This window comes from Prionailurus bengalensis, chromosome B1 (genome assembly GCF_016509475.1).
Source record: "Prionailurus bengalensis isolate Pbe53 chromosome B1, Fcat_Pben_1.1_paternal_pri, whole genome shotgun sequence".
Taxonomy (NCBI): domain Eukaryota; kingdom Metazoa; phylum Chordata; class Mammalia; order Carnivora; family Felidae; genus Prionailurus; species Prionailurus bengalensis.
Genome location: NC_057344.1, coordinates 72255219 through 72275775, shown reverse-complemented (window position 1 = coordinate 72275775; position 20557 = coordinate 72255219). Strand labels below are relative to the sequence as shown.

Below are 20557 nucleotides of genomic sequence, written 5' to 3'. Positions count from 1 at the left end.
CTCTGTGCCTGAAGGATACTGCCAAAAGGTGGAGCAGGGTCCCAGTGGCCCTTGCCTCCCACGGGTTCAACTTTCAGCCGCTGCATCAGGAGGAGATTCAAGAAGAATCAAAGTTGGGAGGCTGTTTAAAGGGAGGGGTTGCCTCAGGGGGTTAACAGCAGCGACAGTTTATCAATCCTTAGGGAGGTGTTTCCATATTTTCATAACCAGTTGGGTTATACTTGTGTGCACTGGCTGAGTGTCCATTCCTTTTATACCTTTTTCTTGTAGTCTGAAAATTTTTTAAAGAATGCTTTCTGTAAAGGCTTAATATATAACGTGATTTTTTTTTTTTTTTTAGAAACCTGCTTTATATAGTTGATTTTTTTTTTTAATTTTTTTTCAACGTTTTTTATTTATTTTTGGGACAGAGAGAGACAGAGCATGAATGGGGGAGGGGCAGAGAGAGAGGGAGACACAGAATCGGAAACAGGCTCCAGGCTCCGAGCCATCAGCCCAGAGCCTGACGCGGGGCTCGAACTCACGGACCGCGAGATCGTGACCTGGCTGAAGTCGGACGCTTAACCGACTGCGCCACCCAGGCGCCCCTATAGTTGATTTTTCAAAGATATCTTGGCACATCCACTACTGGTGGATAATTTGATTGGCTTTTTTATTTTTTGATTCCATGCAATCTCAAGGATTATTCCTTTTGCAAATAATGGAATAAGTACTCGTATTCAAATTTGCGGAATTGAACATTGCAGCTTTGCAAACCAGCACCATTGTTGGGAATGTTTTATAAATTCATTCATCCGTCTATTTCTCATGAGTGGATTATCTGCCCATAATTTTCCTTGTTGACTAACTGGTCCCAAACTGCAGGCAGCAGGCAAGCCAAGAAGGGGTCATGAGGGGTCCAGAAGGAGAGAGTGTGAATCTGTGTGTCTGACAGAAGCTTTGTTTACACGAGTGATAGCAAAAGCATTCCAGAATGCCTCTGACCTTAATTCTCAGTCAAGCTGATAAGATAGCCACAAGTCATTGTAGCTATGCTACTGTGTCTGTCTCCTTAAGACTTTGGCAGCCAGTTTGCTCAGAATTTATTCTCAGGGCTTTGTGTTCTGAAATGTTCCTAAACTAGATGCAGGGGTTCAGTTAGGATGTACTCCCAGCGTTCTATCTCTTTAAAAATTAAAGAACTTAAAACAAAGTCATTTTCTTTGGAAATCTTGAAAAATTTTTTATCCCTGCCATTATTTCTTCAAGAGCTGATCATACTTTTAAACTGCCCTAATGATAATTACTCAGTTGTTGAAATAAAATAACAAGCCTTTTTTTCTCATGACTGCCTGCTGATATGCTAAATGGCTTCTCTCTGCTTTGCTTTTTTAGTTTTTGGATTTGTTTTTTTGTTCCTGTTTCTCCCCCATCTTCATTTTGGAAAGTCAGCTGCCTTTTCTACTGTTCTCAGCTTGCCTGACCATAAGTTAACTCTTTTTTTTGTCGAACGTTCAGTATCTTGTGTGATTTGAAAAGCAAAGAATAAATATATTAAAGAATAAACTGTCTCTAAATGAAAGACTGGAGCTCCCTGTACCCCACCTTTTAAGTAAATGAATTTTAGTACAGTCATTGTGGTATCTCTCTCGGTTGGTTTCACAGAGAGCTTTTGCTTTGTTTCTTTCCCTGGGATCTTTTGACCACATCATCATATCTGTGCATGGCTGGTGTGTGTGTGTGTGTGTGTGTGTGTGTGTGTGTGTACAAGCACACACACATTTGCTGGTACATATGCAAGCTTACTCCTTTTTTTTCTATTAAGTTAAAGATAGCGAACTTATTTTTAATTGCATTATATGCTATTTGAACTAAGTTTTGCTCACATCGCATATCATGGATGCTGGGAATTGCCAGAATTAGAGTCCCCTGAGCAGAAATGCTCTCATTCTTTAGGAAAAAGAAAAGAAAAAAACAGAAATTGCTTAAATGACAAAAATAAGCAAATCTGAAGAGTGATTAATATAAAATAATATATAACAAGAGGTTATAAAATTATGTGAACTAAATAGAAAATTACATAGTGACCCTCAACCAGTTTAGATAAGAAAGTGTTTCTCCATAACATTTTAAACAATTAAAAGCAATGTACCTTTGTGTGATAAAGTAGTGGACTGAGCAGTTTTCCTTCTTGAAAATATATCCTTTGGAAACTTTTCTGCATGTTTTGTGTTTTATTGGAATCTGTCTAATATTTAGATTTTTGCCTGTCTGTAAACTTGGATTATCTAATGGCAAATTGAAGTACAAATAGAACTTTGGGTGTCTTTTAAAATTTGTTTGTAGTTTGGCCAACTTGGTCAGAAATCAGTCACTATCGGAAATCATAAAAAAACAGTTAGGCAAACATAAATCAATAAGTTATCCAGTTGAAATTGCCAAAACTTTTTGTCATTCAAAATGTATGCTATGATATTAGCAACCTCTATGTGATAAAACTGAATGCAGTAATTGAATGAAGAATAGATTTCTTTAGTTACTAATTTTTATATGTGGATAGTTAAATGTAATAATGCCTGAGAGTTAAATGTATAGAACCTTAAACTCAGAAGCAAGACATGCTATGTATTTGCTTTGGAAAAAATATGGTGATACTTAAAAAGTGAAATCCATCAGTAGGTAATTTTTTCTTTTTGATTGTGTTATCAGACGACCCCTTGGCTGATTTATTACCATCCCCTACTTAGCCACTTCATACTTTTGGTTGGTTCCCTGCCAGTGTAAACACCCACAGTATTAGCCTAGGTAAAGTTAACTTAAAAGGTAAATATGCTTCAGAAGATGATGAAACACGTCAAATCAGGTATAGTTTGGGGTTTTCCAACATTGTTTGGGCTGGCTCCTTTCCTGTAAATTCAACAGTCACGATTCACCTCTGCAGAAAAGGTAGTTTAAATTATTTCCCATCGTCATGTTTGTATGTTATAATCTGAAGTTGTAACATCCAGTTTTCAGTTTATAATTTAAGATGTTGACATATTTTCAGGAAATCTTTGGAAAGAGAAGACTTTGAAAAAATAATTACAGACCAAGCAATTGCAGCAGGTAATAGAATTGTTTAAGTGTATGTAATGAAGGAGTAATTATACTACAGAACTAATATTTTACCTATAAACTAATATTTTCTATTAGTAGAAAATATTTACCTGTAGAACTAATATTTTCACCTGAAAGGTGATTTCCAGTATGAAGTGTTCAATATTATGTATTGTGTTAACTTGAAGAATAATTGTGTATTTTTGTTTGACCTAAAACGTTTCCTCTTCTTTATGTGTGTCTGCTGAGAAGGAGATAAGGCTGCATGGGAAGCTGACTCATAGACATTTACATGCTTTGGCCTTGAACTTAAACTAAGTATTCCTCATTTATGCATGAGAAATTTTACTCAACAAACTAAAATAAAGAATTTTGCTTAAAGGTTGGAAACAATCGTGGGAAAAAGGATTAACAGAGTTCTCGTATTAATGAGTTTGAGGAAAACAAGTAGATGAGTAACTTTGTCATACTGGCCTTTTCAAAATTGGAGTGCATGGAGTAACGGGTTAAATCTTTCTGAAGGTACAAGGTATTAAGAATTTAAGGACGATGATGGTGATGGCAAACATCCTGAGCCCTTCCTGGGAGCCAGGCAGTATTCTAAACACAGTCCCAACACATCACAGCGGTGCTGTGAAAGGGCATTATTGTCTTTGCAGTTACAGAGGAGAAAAAAAAAAAAATGACACACAGAATTTAAAAAATAAGAGATTGCAGAAGGAGAAGTTACAGGAAGTAAATATATTCCAAACAAATATTCTTCCAGGTAACACTAAACAACAAGAATGCTGTTTTGCTAAAAAACAAAACAAAACAAAACAAAAAACAATTACTTTCTGTCACATCTAGAGAAAAACGACAAATTGAGTTTCATGAGCAGTGATTTTAAATTCCTCTCTGACGTTCCTACTTCTGGGGGCCCTCCAGGTGGGACAGTACCCCCTTCATCAAGACATACTGTTTTTGCCATTGACAGAAGGGTGGGAGAGCTTTTTCTGAAATGAACTTGATTCTGTAAATTCTAGGTGTTCTTTTGTAAGAACCGTCTCTTAAGGGAGATTAAAAATTATGTGTTAGACTTAACTGATCATTCTTGTATAATTAACTGAGTGGGAAGTTTTTATTTGGAGCTACCAGGATTTTAGAAACTAATCCATGTAGATAATTTGAATATAGGTGGTTAATTTTGGTTGGAACTCTTGTTACCAGACTTAAAGGGAACTAAATCATCAAACAATGTTAAAAACAGTAGTAATGATACAGCTCTTCCAAGAGGATCTGTTTGATATGGCAAAAAATGTATTATTTACTTTCAGGAGTTCCAGCAGAAATCATCAAAGAATCTCTCGGCGAAGAGCTTTTTAAAATATGTTATGAGGAAGATGAACACATCTTAGGTGTGGTTGGAGGAACCCTCAAAGATTTTTTAAATAGCTTCAGCACCCTTCTGAAACAGAGCAGCCACTGCCAAGAGGCAGAAAAGAGAGGCAGGTTCGAGGACGCTTCCATTCTATGCCTGGATAAAGATCACAATTTCTTAAATGTTTACTATTTTTTCCCTAAGAGAATCACGTCTCTGATTCTTCCTGGCATCATTAAGGCAGCTGCTCACATTTTGTATGAAACCGAAGTGGATGTGTCACTGATGCCTCCCTGCTTCCGTACTGAAGGCAGCGAGTTCGTTAATCAGCCCTATTTGTTATACTCGCTTCACGTCAAAAGCACCAAGCCATCCCTGTCCCCGGGCAAGCCCCAGTCCTCGCTGGTGATTCCTGCTTCCCTCTTCTGCAAGACCTTTCCTTTTCATTTCATGTTCGACAAAGACATGACAATTCTGCAGTTTGGCAATGGCATTAGAAGGCTGATGAACAGGAGAGACTTTCAAGGAAAGCCTAATTTTGAAGAGTACTTTGAAATTCTGACTCCAAAAATCAAGCAAACGTTCAGTGGAATCCTGACCATGTTGAACATGCAGTTTGTGGTCCGAGTGAGGAGGTGGGACAACTCTGTGAAGAAATCTTCCAGGGTAAGGAGAACGGAATAGTGTTTTGAATATGAAATAAGTCACTTCTTGTTTAAGGACTAGAATCAAAAAGGTAAAAACATATGCATCACTTCAAATGTGTTGATAAAACATTTATGTTTAAGGCAAGTCTGACATAATTTTAAGGCTGAGATCAATTTAAAGCAAAATCCTTTTTGCAATCATTGGCTTGCTTACTTGATTTATTACTTCACAAACATTTATTGAATGCAGTGTACCTTTTAAAATCCTTTCAGAGTATTTTATAAACCAAACTAGATAAATATGTATTTAAACATATGTTTTCAGTTATCACCAAATAGCTGACAGTTTGGGGTAATAGGAAGCATTATTCTACAACAAACACACAAAAACTACTTGTTTCTAATTGGAGGTGACTAAACAGGTTTTTTAATCAATATTTAATAGACATGGAGAGGGGCGCCTGGGTGGCTCAGTCGGTTAAGCCTCCGACTTCGGCTCAGGTCACGATCTCGCGGTGAGTTCGAGCCCCGCGTCGGGCTCTGTGCTGATTGCTCAGAGCCTGGAGCCTGTTTCAGATTCTGTGTCTCCCTCTCTCTCTGACCCTCCCCCGTTAGTGCTCTGTCTCTCTCTCTGTCTCAAAAATAAATAAACGTTAAAAAAAATATTAAAAAAAAAATAGACATGGAGAATCACTAACTTTTTTAATTGTTAGAGGAATGTTGGGAGGGTTGTTCTGATGGTAGAGAACTTTGGTAAACATTTAGTCTAAGGGAAGAGTTTGCAAAATCATAGTTGAGGGTACGTAAGTAAAGCCAACTGTCAGGCTTATGATGGATATCACTTTGAAACATGCACAATTCCAGGAGTTGTGCATTTTTTTTTCCCAAAGTGAAAACAGTTTTACTACTTTTTATCATAAAAAATAATGCCGGTAGATGTTCAAAATAGGTAATACTTAAAGACGTTCATTGCAGCAAAAAAATCAAAGACGTTAATTATATACATTTTCGGGATAGATCAAAACAAAATCCTACTTGCCACTTCCTTTTTCTCGCTAAACAATATTTGGGGCATTCTTCCATGTCAGGAGGTATTGGTCTATTTCACTTTCACAACGGCCACATAGAATCCCATTGTATGGTTATCCTCTACTTTATTTAGCCAGTCCTATTGGAGGACATTTGTGGTGATTTGGACTCTTTGCTGCAGTGAACACACATATACATATTTGTTCACCCTCATAAAGTAAATCTGGTGTCCCAGGATGATCACCTAAAGCCTCAGCTCTCTCAAGGCTTCCTTGGTACAATCCTTCACGCAATCTGCTGCTATCAAAGGAATATAATAGCAAAAGCATCAGCATTCCCCCTAGTTAGAACGCCTTGAGGCAAGAATTTTTTGCACTGCTTATTGGAAATCATGATCTCTGTGTAGAGTTTCTCCAGTCTATCTGTTCTTCAAATGTCTGCATGCATTTTAGGACGCACAGTAAATGAGAACTATAGAAAGCATATTGTTCCTTCTCTGCAAGTGGTAGCAATCAAGTTTAAATGCAAAGGGAGTGTCGCTGTATCTAATGCCTTTCCTTTTGTCTCAGAAAGGTGTTGAAAACTTGGATAAACCATGAGAGTTGGCTTTGCCTTTGCTTCACAGGTGATGGACCTCAAAGGCCAGATGATCTACATTGTTGAATCCAGTGCAGTCTTGTTCTTGGGCTCACCCTGTGTGGACCGATTAGAAGATTTTACGGGACGAGGGCTCTACCTCTCAGACATCCCGATTCACAATGCACTGAGGGACGTGGTGCTGATAGGGGAGCAGGCCAGGGCACAGGACGGCCTGAAGAAGAGGCTGGGCAAGCTGAAGGCCACCCTTGAGCAGGCCCACCAAGCCCTGGAGGAGGAGAAGAAGAAGACCGTAGATCTCCTGTGCTCCATATTTCCCTGCGAGGTTGCACAGCAGCTGTGGCAAGGGCAAGTCGTGCAAGCCAAGAAGTTCAGTGATGTCACCATGCTCTTCTCAGACATCGTTGGGTTCACCGCCATCTGCTCCCAGTGCTCTCCGCTGCAGGTTATCACCATGCTCAATGCACTGTACACTCGCTTTGACCGGCAGTGCGGAGAGCTGGATGTCTACAAGGTAGGGGTGGAGGAGCGCTAGGCCCGTTTTACAGGCAAAAGTCACTGAAAAAAAACCTCTGCAACCAGGTCTCGAGTTACAAGGCAGACGAAGGGCTTTCTCTGCAGGGCTACACAAGCCGCACCCTGGGAGCCGGCATTGTACATTAATCATGTGGGTGTTCTCTAGCCAGAAATAGCTCTGAATCTGCTCAGAAACAGAGATCGTTATTCCACGAAAGGACTGACACATTCATTGTCTTCTCAGATAAGAGGCACAGAATGTAGGGGTGATTGACTGAGTGGAGGATGGGGTATAGGACCCCTGAGCAAGTACAGTTTAAGAATCAGTGAACCTGGGGGCGCCTGGGTGGCTCAGTCGGTTAAGCGGCTGACTTCGGCTCAGGTCATGATCTCGCGGTCCGTGAGTTCGAGCCCCGCGTCGGGCTCTGTGCTGACAGCTCAGAGCCTGGAGCCTGTTTCAGATTCTGTGTCTCCCTCTCTCTGACCCTCCCCCATTCATGCTTTGTCTCTGTCTCAAAAATAAATAAACGTTAAAAAAAAATTAAAAAAAAAAAAAGAATCAGTGAACCTGGTACTAGACTGTGGCAACTGAGTTATTAGGCGAGAGATGATTCTTAAATATGACTTGTATGGGAAAGATTTATCCTTTATAAAAATAAAAGTATAGAAGAAACATGAATATTATATGGTCTTTAAATAGATTAACTCACCCCGCTTCGGACTCTATCCTAACGGCACGGAGCCTGCTTGGGATTCTCTCTCTACCTCTCTCTCTACCCCTCCCCCACTGTGCATGCTCTCCCCCCCCCCACCTTTTTCTTTCTCAAAATAAATACATAAACTTAAAGAAATAAATAGATTAACTAAATACAGAGTTAACATGATAGTTTGCATGGCTGATTAGGAGGGGAAAAAAAACCCTACTTAAGGCATTATTGAAGAGACCAAGGGCAGAGATGTCTGAAGAAGAGAGTTTGTCTTCAAATCTTGTTCTCTACTTGCTTTGTAAGCTGGGAAAGTCAAGTAGCCTTTCCCATTTCTTACACAGAGAAAGTGATATCCGCCTACAGAGCTTATATGCATGAATAACATACATTATGTCCCATTATCTTCATGAACAAGACTGTTCTAAAGATTATGGAAAATGACATCGGTTATCCACGATGCAGCAGGATTTCTTGAGTGCTTACCACGCATCACTCTAGGCACAGGGAAGCACAGTAATTACCCCTAATGTGTAATAAACTTTTTAAAATGTAACTTTATTAGCAATAAGAGAACTAATAAGGTGATTTGGGGTTCCGTGTTTTTAGCATTAAAACATATTTTTACTAATTTAAAGTATTTTCCATTATTTTAGCTATTGGCATTAAGAATCTTCCTTCCCGTTTGTGTGGCTTGACTCACCTTTTAGTTTCCCGCGTAACAACCCGGCATTTCAGAGCTTTGCCCGACAAGAAATAAATACAGTTATTGAGGAGAAAACAAATACCATTTGTGGGAATACATAAGCTTCTGCTTTGTTCCAATCTAGATGGCGAGAAGTAAAGCCTTCCTTTTTAAAATATCTAGCAGGAAATTCCAGACTGAACCATGATTCCCTTGGGAAAAAAAAGAGATCCATGTATAATTACAGATAAAATAATTGGCTTCAGTTAGGTTAAGCTTGACGGCCTCTTGTGGAATTGACTGTATTTGTTTGTAGACAGTTTCTATCTTGATATTGTCTCCTCTCGAAACTGTGAGAAGAAATTCTTGGTCTCCTTTGCAACTGCTGTGATTGCTTGCAAGAGTAGCAGCCCTTTTCTACAGATTTCGAATTGTTGAAACTGAAACACTGTGGTTATTCCAAGTTTTCAGGATCTGTGCTCCTTGCTCCAAGGATAGTAGCCACAGAGTTCCCTGGTTAATCCAACCACAACCCAAGCTAGATAGGGAACCATCTGCTCTGCCCTTATTTCCACCTTCTCTTCACTTCTGATTTTGCATGAAAATATCTGAAGGCAGCGGTGAAGACATCAGGAAGGGTCTTAACCATGAGATAAATGTAAGATATACAGAATGTATCATCACACGCTCACCTGTGCGTGTGATGGCTTCCAAGGAATAGTTGAACTTTTCTTTTCCAGGACCTGTTTGTTTCAGGACTTTATTTAATTTCATTTGCTTATTGTCCTTCAGCCTTTTGTCCATTTTTCAGTTGATTCAGTATTCATTTATTGGTTGTTTTAGCAAATATTTCCTGTCATCCAGCATTGGCCAGCATGAGTGAGAATATCTCATATGTGGAAGGAAAGGAGGGTGGGGCTGACCGATGCCCGATCTCTATGACCCGGTGAATGCCCGAACCCAAACACAGGTGGACAAGGTGCTTTAATAGCATAGAGAGTAGACATCGAACACCAAGGAGTGAGGGCACCGCTTCTTCTGATTAGTGACACGTACTGAGCACCGGAGATATGTTAGACATTATTTTAGGCACTTCTTATGTATTCACTGAGGGAAATCTTATAAGAGGCACTACCGCCTGGTTCATTCATTAGCAGATATCTGGGTGCTGGTAATTCAGGAGTTAATAAAACGGACAAACTCAGAGAGCTAATATTCTACGGGGGGAAAGACAGAAAACAAACAAATGAGTATATTTTATAGTATTCCAATTGGTGTGGTATTCTGGATAAAGTTAAAGGAGGCGAAGTGCAGAAGGTAAGGGGTGATTGCTACTTTATAGAAGGCAGTTGGGACAGGCATTTCTCAGATGGTGATGTTTAGCAGGCACTGAAGGAAATGAGGGACATGCCAAGTGAGTATCTGCAGGCAAAGGAATAGCAAGCAGGAACATGTTTGGTATGTTTGAGGGATAACATGAGGCCAGTGGCACTGAGACAAAGTGAGCAAGGGAGAGGATTAGGAAATAAAGTCAGAGATTCGCAGACAAGTTAGGAGAACTTTGGAGGTGTTATAACAGTTTCAACATTTATTCTGAGGAGATGGAGAATCACCGAAGATTAGTCTCCCTTTTTTTCTTCTCATCTCCATCCCTCCATAGTGGAGGGTTTGGAGAGGAGGAATGATATGATCTGATAAGCTATCATAAATATTTAGAGGAGAAAATGCAATGATTAAAATTGGGTGGATTGTTTGTAGATTTAAATTAACCGGTAGCTTTGTCATCAGCATCACAGACATAACAATCACTTCTTACAACAACAGCAATGACAATGATAATACTCGGAATTTATCAAACAGCTTAATTTTCAGTAGCCTTCCAAGAACCGTTATTTGACATCTTTCTCGGTTTCTGTACTTTGTGATTAATATTCCTGTAGACACTTAGAGTTGCTGTGAGAACCTCCAGATCCTTTAGAAGAGCTAAAATGTCTCAGTTTTATGTCGCACATTCTTACTAAATTCATATGACATTGATTGAGTGGTGACTGTTCAAAATACTTCAGGCTAAAAGGATATAAAGTCAGCAAGTGATTCCAATGATCTTTATCTCTGTTATAACCCCAAATATCATTTACATAGCATCACTTACCTCTAAAGAGCCATTTTACATGGTGAGGGGGGAAAAGGTGCGTTGATGAATGTATTGACTCAGCAGCAAGTCTGGAAGTAGAAGCCACCTCCTAACGTTGGGCTCGCAGGACCCCACTGCTCTTCGGAGCAGTGCCTGATATAAGGCATCTAAACTTTATGAATTTCCCAAAAGGGAAAGCCATTGCTGAGTGTATCCAATTTACTCTGATTTCCTATAGGACCCAAACACTGAGATTTTCTGCTCTCTGATGTGCACTCTAACTCTGAACTCGTAATATAGAATATCTGTTCTGTGTAGGTGGAGACCATTGGCGATGCGTATTGTGTGGCTGGGGGATTACACAAAGAAAGTGATACCCATGCTGTTCAGATAGCACTGATGGCCCTGAAGATGATGGAGCTGTCTGATGAAGTTATGTCTCCCCATGGAGAACCTATCAAGGTAAGGCAGATAGATATTGTCCGGGAAGTGTCACAGAGAGTGAATGCTTTTTAGTTACCCAAAGAATAGTGCATCCCTCAGGGTTGACGGAGAGCAAAATCTCTAATTTGTGGAAGCGAGAAGGAATGTACTCAGGGGTATCGAGTGGCTTACAGAACTATCGAGAGAGCTAAAGAAGCCATCTATACATTCAACCTTCACAAAATGGCTCCCAAAGCGGCACTTCAGAAACCATTGTTTTTCCCAGGATCAAGAACCTGGCTCCAGCACCATACCTCCACAGCCACAGTCAGGAAACTGCTGTGTTCAGAAAGCTGCTGCCTCCATTATTGGCTGCAGAACCAAACTGCACTTACTATAATTTGAATCAGTAACGTGGAAATTCTGCATCATGACCCTCACAGAATGAATGACGTCCACAGAATAAAGACGTCCACAGTTGTGCTTGCACTTGGAGGCCGTCGCAGCAGAAATTCTGGCTTCCAGACCTCTTGTGAGTGTATCAGATTCACCAAACCTCAGTGCGCCTAGAAAATGCAAGGGCGTTGGGAAAGTGTAATTTTTGGTTTTCCAGTCCCTGCAGGGGAGGCCGTTAACACTACAACGAAAATCGACCGCTAATCCACCAATATTTTCCAAAGCCCGTGACACTCTGAAATGTCTAAATTATCTCAGAATAATGTCTTACTGCAGATGAGAACCTAAAATTACCATGCTAGGCATTGGTTTAATAGAACACAAGAAGATTACCTTTATTTGTCCTACTTACATTGAATCTGCCACTTAATTTTTTTTTTAATTTTTTTTTTCAACGTTTATTTATTTTTGGGACAGAGAGAGACAGAGCATGAACGGGGGAGGGGCAGAGAGAGAGGGAGACACAGAATCGGAAACAGGCTCCAGGCTCCGAGCCATCAGCTCAGAGCCCGACGCGGGGCTCGAACTCACGGACCGCGAGATCGTGACCTGAGCTGAAGTCGGACGCTCAACCGACTGCGCCACCCAGGCGCCCCACTGCCACTTAATTTTTATTGGACGGTCCTTAACTGATGACCTTCAGAAATGGGCCTTTGAAATAGTACAGAATCCTATCTGGCATGCTATAAGATATAGAGAAAAGAAAGAAAAATGCAAAATACAAGAACATAGTCTTGGTGCTCTTCGTAATAGAAGCCATATGTCTGAGCCCAGCCCTTTTCTCCTCCTTGCCTTGCCACCCCATGGATTAGAATCAGAGTGAAAGAATAGGAAATATTTCCTTTTTTCCCCTCAAGCTCTATGTGTTTCTCCAGCATGCCATGTGTATAAATCCTCTATCACTGTTGATTTCCTTACTGACACCCTCAACTCTGGCTTAGAAAACTGCAGGTGGAGTGTTGATAGAAGCCAGAGCGCTGAATGTGGCGGGGAAAGTCAGTGAGTGCAAAGTGAACATGGAAACAGACTCCTGTTAACCCCCTTCCTGTTCCCAGATGTCCATGATGGGACGCGGGCTGCATCAAAAGTGGTCCCCAAATGGAAGATGCCCCCAACAGGTTTCCAGTCAGGGCTTGATATGCATCTTAAATTTGGGATCATTTACTTGTGAATTTGAAAATGAATTTGTGAATTTGCTTGTGAATTTGAAAAGTTCCCTGATAAGAAAGCTGTGGAGTTAAGAGTGAAATTCAGAACTGGAGAAGGGGAGAGAGGGAGGGAGAGCAGCATGGGAGGAACTGGGTATTTATCCAAAGGATACAAAAATGCTGATTCGAAGGGGCACATGAACCCCAATGTTTATAGCAGCACTTTCAACAATAGCCAAATTATGGAAGGAGCCCAAGTGTCCATTGACTGACGAATGGATAAAGAAGATGTGGTTTATATACACAGCGGAATATTACTCAGCCATCAAAAGAATGAAACCTTGCCATTTGCAACAATGTGGATGGAACTAGAAGGTATTATGCTAAGCGAAACAAGTCAGTCAGAGAAAGATAAATAGCATATGATTTCACTCATATGTGGAACTTAAGAAACAAAGCAGATGAACATAGGGGAAGGGAAGGAAAAATAAGATAAAAACAGAGAAGGAGGCAAACCATAAGAGACTCTTAAATACAGAGAACAAACTGAGGGTTGCTAGAGGGGTGTTGGTTAGGGGTATGGGCTAAATTGGTGATGGGCATTAAGAAGGGCACTTATTGGAATGAGCAGTGGGTGTTATATGTAAGTGATAAATCACTACTCTGCTCTTAAAATCATTACTACACTATATGTTAATTGGCTTGGATTTAAATAAAATCTGTGGAAAAAAAATTTTTAAAGAAGAAACTAGAATAATTAAGTACACAGAGAGAAACTGGTTTAACCAGAAGAGTGCCCAAAAAGAGCAGAAACTTCTTGATTGAAATATGCTAAAATTGTGTTTGACATTTATACACAGAAAATAGCTTTTTGTTCATATTGATCAGTTGGTAGATGTGTAAAACCATATTGCCCATAAAGAAAAAAATGCTAGAGGTAACATGTCTAAGTGTTGCTGATTAAAATGAGACTGACAAAGAAGGGACTGTAAAACTAATTCAATCCTCTATTTTATGGGTAAGGAAATAATAAGAGGGAGATAAAGAGACTTACAGAAAGTCAGACCATCAGTTACTAGCAAAGTTGGGTTGAGAATGCAGATCTCCTGATTTATAATTTGGTGCTTTGTTTGAAAATTTTGCAGAATTCATATTTGACACCTTCTGAACAAATGATTCTAGAACGTTGTTAGCAAATACCAAAAATTTGTTGCAAAACTAGGCAAAACTGGAGTCTCCTTGAATAACATCTAAATTGTTGAGTACTTAGCCTTTGTTTAAAATTCATATATAATGTAACTTTTTTTAAATGGTCAACTAAACATGGGACTTGAAAATAATGAACACGGTGTCTGATTGTGATATAAAACATCCCCACTTGAACTTGCCGAGTTGTAGCATCAATTTAAGAATTTGCACATCCTCTAAGATCATCAAGAATTCAGATCTTCTGGAAGATGCAAGTTTAAGATATTGTTTTAATTGTTCTCCAAATCACTGGTAACCTTCAGAATTCCTAAACTTTTACGCCAACATTTCCCAGACTGCACCTCATATCTAGATATGGCACAGCTCTGGTTTTCTGTGCGTCCAGGTGTGTTTAACAACAGTGTTGATATAGTCACTGTGATGCGGACCTAAGCGGCTCCCGCTCTGCTTCCTCTGTCATTTTCTATGAAAACATCACAGTGCCTTTCTTCTTTCCTGTGAGTCATTTGAACAGTAGGGTAGTGTTTGTCTTAAAGTTCTTTTTATTCTTTCTTTTCTAAGAGCTGGCTTCTCTTGCCCTTCTCTGACAGCGCATTGGGAAACAACACCTGGGGTCCAGGAATTATGTCTGTCTCACCTGATGGACAGAACAGGTTCACGTAAACTGCCCATAGACCCTTTGTCTTGTCACTCTGGTGACTGTGATGGGTATGTGTGGAAATGTGTTTCAGACATTGAGGGCAGGTGCAAGATGCCTTGTTTAGACGTAGGTGCTTAATGGAGAAGAGTTGAGAAGTGTGATTGATTTTGCACTAGTAATGTTTTTTTTTATTTTTTTAAACGTTATTTTTGAGAGACAGAAAGAGACACAGGGAGAGAGAGAGAGAAAGGGAGGGAAAAGGAGAGTGGGGGAGGGGCAGAGAGAGGCTCCGAAGCAGGCTCCACACTGTGAGCGCAGAGCCTGATGTGGGGCTCAGACTCAAGAACCTTGAGATCATGACCTGAACCGAAATCAAGAGTTGGCCGCTTAACTGGCTGAGCCACCCAGGCGCCCCTGCACTGGTAATTGGATGCGAAAAGAAGGAAGTTGGCAGGAGGTGTTGCCGAGGGAGGAATGGTGTAGCGACAGCAAAAGGCAAAATCATTCAAACAGCGTTTGGGGCAGCTGGGTGGCTCAGTCAATGGAGTTGAGTGTCTGACTCTTGATTTTGGCTCAGGTCGTGATCTCATGTGTTTATGAGATCGAGCCCCATGTCAGGCTCTGTACTGACAGCAAGGAGCCTGCTTGGGATTCTTTCTCTCCCCCTCTCTCTCTCTCTGCCCCTACCCTGAGTGCTCATGTGTTTTCTCTCAAGATAAACATTAAAAAATAAATAAATAAATAAACAGCAGTCGTACAATACCGACTAGCAGGAGACATTTTACCGACGGTGAGGACCCCGTGTTACTTTTTGCCTTCAGATGCGGATTGGGCTACATTCTGGATCAGTTTTTGCTGGAGTCGTCGGCGTTAAAATGCCTCGTTACTGTCTTTTTGGAAACAACGTCACCTTGGCAAACAAATTTGAGTCCTGCAGCGTACCACGGAAAATCAACGTCAGCCCGACAACGTACAGGTACTGTTTGCACTGAATGCCTGAAATCTATTATTTTTATTGATTCAGAGTTGTTGTATCTTTCCCATTGGTTTCCTGCATCCTCCATGACATTTTCTTGCTTAGATAATCTTGCGAGGAAAAGGAACGCAATGACTTTATCATCCTCACTTTTTCTAAAATTACCCATTAGCATCATGAGAACAACCCTCCTGAGATATTTGTAGCCCAGCTGTAATCCTTGATGCACATCCTGTTTTCCCTCGCTATTCTTTCTGAAGCATGTGTTAATGCTCTCCGTGCTTTGATGGCTAATCTGACCAGTACAGTAGCTAACTGCCAGAGTTAGCATGGTCCCCACAAGTTATAGGGCATGGTCCTCAACATATCCTTAATTCAGGTGTCAGACAAGGATACGTGTCATCTCATTTTAAGAATCCAATCATAGGGGCGCCTGGGTGACTCAGTCAGTTAAGCGTCCGACTTCAGCTCAGGTCACAGGTCACGATCTCGCAGTCCGTGAGTTCGAGCCCGCGTCGGGCTCTGGGCTGATGGCTCAGAGCCTGGAGCCTGCTTCAGATTCTGTGTCTCCCTCTCTCTCTGCCCCTCCCCTGTTCATGCTCTGTCTCTCTCTGTCTCAAAAATAAATAAAACGTTAAAAAAAATTAAAAAAAAAAAAAGAATCCAACCATAGGGACGCCTGGGTGACTCAGTCAGTTAAGCGTCCAACTTTGGCTCAGGTCACGATCTCACAGTTCATGAGTTCGAGCCCTGCATCCGGCTCTTTGCTGACAGTTCAGGGCCTGGAGCCTGCTTCAAATTCTGTGTCTCCCTCTCTCTCTGCCCCTCACCTGCTCATACTCTTTCTCTCTCAAAACAAATAAACGTTAAAAAAAATTAAAAAAAAAAAAGAATCCGATCATAATGAAAATGCTTGAATAACAAAACGCTTTCCAGATATGTGTGGTAGCTGATTTATCAAACTACACCAAGCGAGTTGTCTTTTCTATTCTCAGAGACAAATATTTTATAGCATCTTCTTTCTCTTTAAAACTCCACAACCTTTCCTTTCCGGCCCTAATTCTAAGTTGATAACTTCACTTCATATTTCACAGGAAAAGAAAAAAAATGCAGTCAGGTAAGTACTGCACCACCTTCCCGGGAAGATCCCATCAGCCTAGCTATCCCGGTACCCTGGTCTTAGGACTTCATTCCGGTGGCCAGTGACTGTGTACCAGCTGCCTAGCTCCTTTCCAGATGATCCCTCCAGGTTTGCTCTAAGTGCCGCTGCCTCTCATCTTCTCCAAAACTTGCCTTCTGAAAATACCTGCTCTCCCTCTATGATTAAATTCTCGGGTGAAATGATTATTCCCATCAGAATATAGACATATCTTACTATTAAAACTCTTAAAATAGTTGCTTCCTTGTTTCCCAGTGTATCTCAGCTACTCCTCTATATTTCTGCCCCCCTTTCCAACAAAACTCCTTGCGAGAGCTATGTTCACGTTTCTACTTTTTTACCTCCTGTTCGCCCTTCTATTCACTCCGATCAGTGTTTGTCCCTTGCACCCCACTGAAATGGTTCTTATCAAGGCCGTCAGTGTTGCTTGCTAAAATCATGGTCGATTCTCTCCCCTTATGTTCCTCAACATCTGGCAACTGAAGAGCTTGAGAACTCCCTCCTTTAAACATTTTCTTCCTTAGGCTGTGACACCACACTTAACCTGGTTTTCTTATTACCCTGTGGCTGCACCTTCTCAGTGTCTCATGTCGGTACTCTTTCCCTACCGAACCTTCGAATGTTGTAGTGCCCAAAAGCTCTGTCCCTAGTCTCTTCTTTGTCTGAACTTTATTGACTCACCTTTTCTCTTCTCTCTAGCCCATCCCACAATTCTCCATCGAGCTGCAGATTCATGTATCGTATTTTATATTTCTACTTGGATGACTAGTCGACACACTAAAATTAACATGATAGTCTTAGAACAAGTGATTTCCCACACACTCCAATCTGATGAAATGAATCCACTTCCCACCCCGCTTTATCAATGTCCTTAAAATGGCACCACCGTCGATTGTGTTACCTAGACTATAAACCTCAGAGTGATCGTTGCTTTCTCCCCCTTACAGCTCACCACCTCCGCCTACAATTAAATACCCCGAATACATCTTTTTTTGACTTCCTTCAGTACTACACCCCAAGGCAAGCCTCCTTCATCTGTTCCACCTCAGCCAACCAAGGATCATCCTCACTCTTCGGCTCACTTTCTTGCTCACCTCCTCCCCGCAGTTCATCCTGCACACAGTAGCCAGACTATCTTCCTGAAGTACAAGTCAGATATCATCATTCCTGTGTTAAAAACCCTCTAATGGCTTCCCATGGCAGCCGGAATGAAATTTAAATTTGTTACCACAGGCTAAAATGTCCTCTTTGATCAACATCCTGCCAGCCTGTGTCACTTGATTTTCTTCCATTTTTTCCGTCACTCTCTGATACCCGGCCACCCTGGCCTTACTTTTATTTATCAGACTTCCTAAACCCTTTCCTGAATCGAAGATACTGGCTATTCCTCTGCTTCCCACTCCTTTCCTAGATCATCGTATGTATTCTTCTTTCTCATAATTAGACTTAAGTCAAATATCCCCTCTTCAAAGAGACACTCCTGGGGTACCTCAGTGGCTCAGTCGGTTGAGCGTCGGACTCTTGATTTCGGCTCAGGTCGTGATGCCAGGGTCATGAGCCCACGTTGGGCTCCATGCTGAGTGTGGAGTGCTTATCGTTCTCTTTCTCTCTGCCCCTCCCCTGCTCATGTGCACCCCCCCCTTCTCAAAAACAAAAGACACTCCTTAACTGTTATACTTAGAGGAACAACTTTCATCTCACACACCTTACGTTATCTTACTTTTTTCATCTTCTCAGCTCATACCTGTGTCTAAAATGTTGTTTTCTTTATGTGTTTATTGCCTGCCTCCCCTTGTAGAGTGTCAGCCTCCTGTGGTAGACGTTTTCTCTCCCTGGTTCCCAGATCAATGCCTGGCACACAGTAGTAGGAAAGTAGTGAGTATTTATTGATTGACTGTCCACGCTTTGATACGAAAATGAGTCACTATCCATGAGAATTGGAAAACTTCCTAGGGATTATTGTAATGGTAATAGACCTGTAAGCTTCCCAGGTAAACCAGGAAGGGATGAGAACTCCTGTCCTCAGGATTTGACTTTGCTTTCTTTGGAGGATTGGAGAGTAAGAATCCTGTGATCACATGACTAGTTGCTAGTCCAGTCACTGCTGGTGGGTGTTCAATAACGTCATACATGTGCACATACACGTTGAGGAGTCCATGTGTGTGTGTCTATCCTTAAAACCAAACCTTTGCATATAGAAAAAGTGATTTTCTGTTTCTTCTGATTGTCTTTAAGCAACATAAAAGAAAATCTTCCTTCGTTTCATATCTCAAAGTCTGGTTGTCTTGAATCTTGATAGGAAACATTGATATCAGCAACTCATTTTACTCCCAAAACGTAATACAGGATCTCTTGTCTTCCAACAGAGGACCATGACATTTTGATATACATACTCGGCAACAGGATAAGGTCCATAGCTTCAATCCTTAGATTCACCATGTTGGCCATGTTACTAGACTTACTAGATGTGCAAAAACAGGATTTTACACTACAGTGTTACCTTTTATTAATAAAATATCTTGTATTATAATAGTAACCTATGCTTATTTTAGAAAATTTTTTTCTAAAAAATTTATATTTTTATATATATTTGCATATATATGCATATTTGCATATCAGAAAGTTATATTTGCATATCAGAAGTTATATTTGCATATAAGAAAGTTATATATTTGCATATCAGAAAGTTATACGTAAATAAAAATAACTCATAATTTCAGTATCCAGAGACCATAACTATTCACTTTTTTGTTTTTTTAAAATTATTTCTTAGTATGTGTTTATATGCACATATATAAATGATAATGAAAACTTAATCGATACTGAGCATCAATGCATTTGCTATTTTTATTTCTATCTGTTATAAACAAATATGGTATGCTATTCTTTCCTTTTTTTTGTTTCAAGTTTTTATTTAAATTCTAGTTAGTGTATAGTGTAATATTAGTTTCAGGAGTAGAATTTAATGACTTCTCACTTACCTGTAACACCCAGTGTTCATCACAAGTGCCCCCTCCCTTTTTGTTTTTAAGTTTATTTAATTGAGAGAGATAGAGACAGCATGAGTAGGGGAGGGGCAGAGAGAGAGGGAAAGAGAGAGAGAGAATCCCAAGAAGACTCCGCATTGCCAGCACAGAGCCCAATGCCAGGATCAGACTCATGAAACCGCGAGATCATGACCTGAGCTGAAAACGAGAGTCAGATGCTTAACCGACAGCCACCAAGGCACTCCAGAAGTGCCCCCCCTTAACACCCATCACCCATTTAACCCGTCCCCTGCCCACCTTTCTTCCAGCAGCCCTCAGTTCTCTATAGTTAAGAGCCGCTTGTGGTTTGCCTCCCTCTCTGTTTTATCTTATTTTTATTTTTCCTTCCCTTCCCCTATGTGTATCTGGTTTTCTTTCTTAAATTCCACATATGAGTGAAGTCATGTACTATTTGTCTTCCTCTAACTGACTTATTTCATTTAGCATAATACACTCTCGTTCCATCTACTTTGTTGCAAATGGCAAGATTTCATTCTTTTTGATGGCTGAGTAATATTCATATATATACACATATATATAGGTGTGTATATATTTGTGTATATATATGCATATGTGTATATATATATATATTTATTCATCAGTCGATGGACATTTGGGCTCTTTCTATAATTTGGCTATTGTTGATAGTGCTGCTACAAACATTGGGGTGCATGTGCCACTATTTTTCCTTTTTCAATTTACTTACCTCTCTTATATAGGAAATATTTATGTCTTACGTAAAGGGCAAGTGACAGTTAAAATGCTTTATGTAG

General features: G+C 40.4%; 1 protein-coding gene across 2 annotated transcripts in view; it reads left to right on the top strand.

Annotated features, from left to right (window-relative positions):
- GUCY1A1 (guanylate cyclase 1 soluble subunit alpha 1) overlaps positions 1-20557 on the top strand; it is a 61923-nt gene that overhangs the window by 34640 nt on the left and 6726 nt on the right. For both annotated transcript variants that reach the window (XM_043566838.1, XM_043566844.1), the window contains exons 5-9: positions 3026-3084; positions 4392-5101; positions 6737-7222; positions 11066-11209; positions 15445-15599. In XM_043566838.1, the coding sequence (XP_043422773.1) occupies positions 3026-3084; positions 4392-5101; positions 6737-7222; positions 11066-11209; positions 15445-15599 (1554 nt within the window). The remainder of the gene's footprint in view (positions 1-3025; positions 3085-4391; positions 5102-6736; positions 7223-11065; positions 11210-15444; positions 15600-20557) is intronic.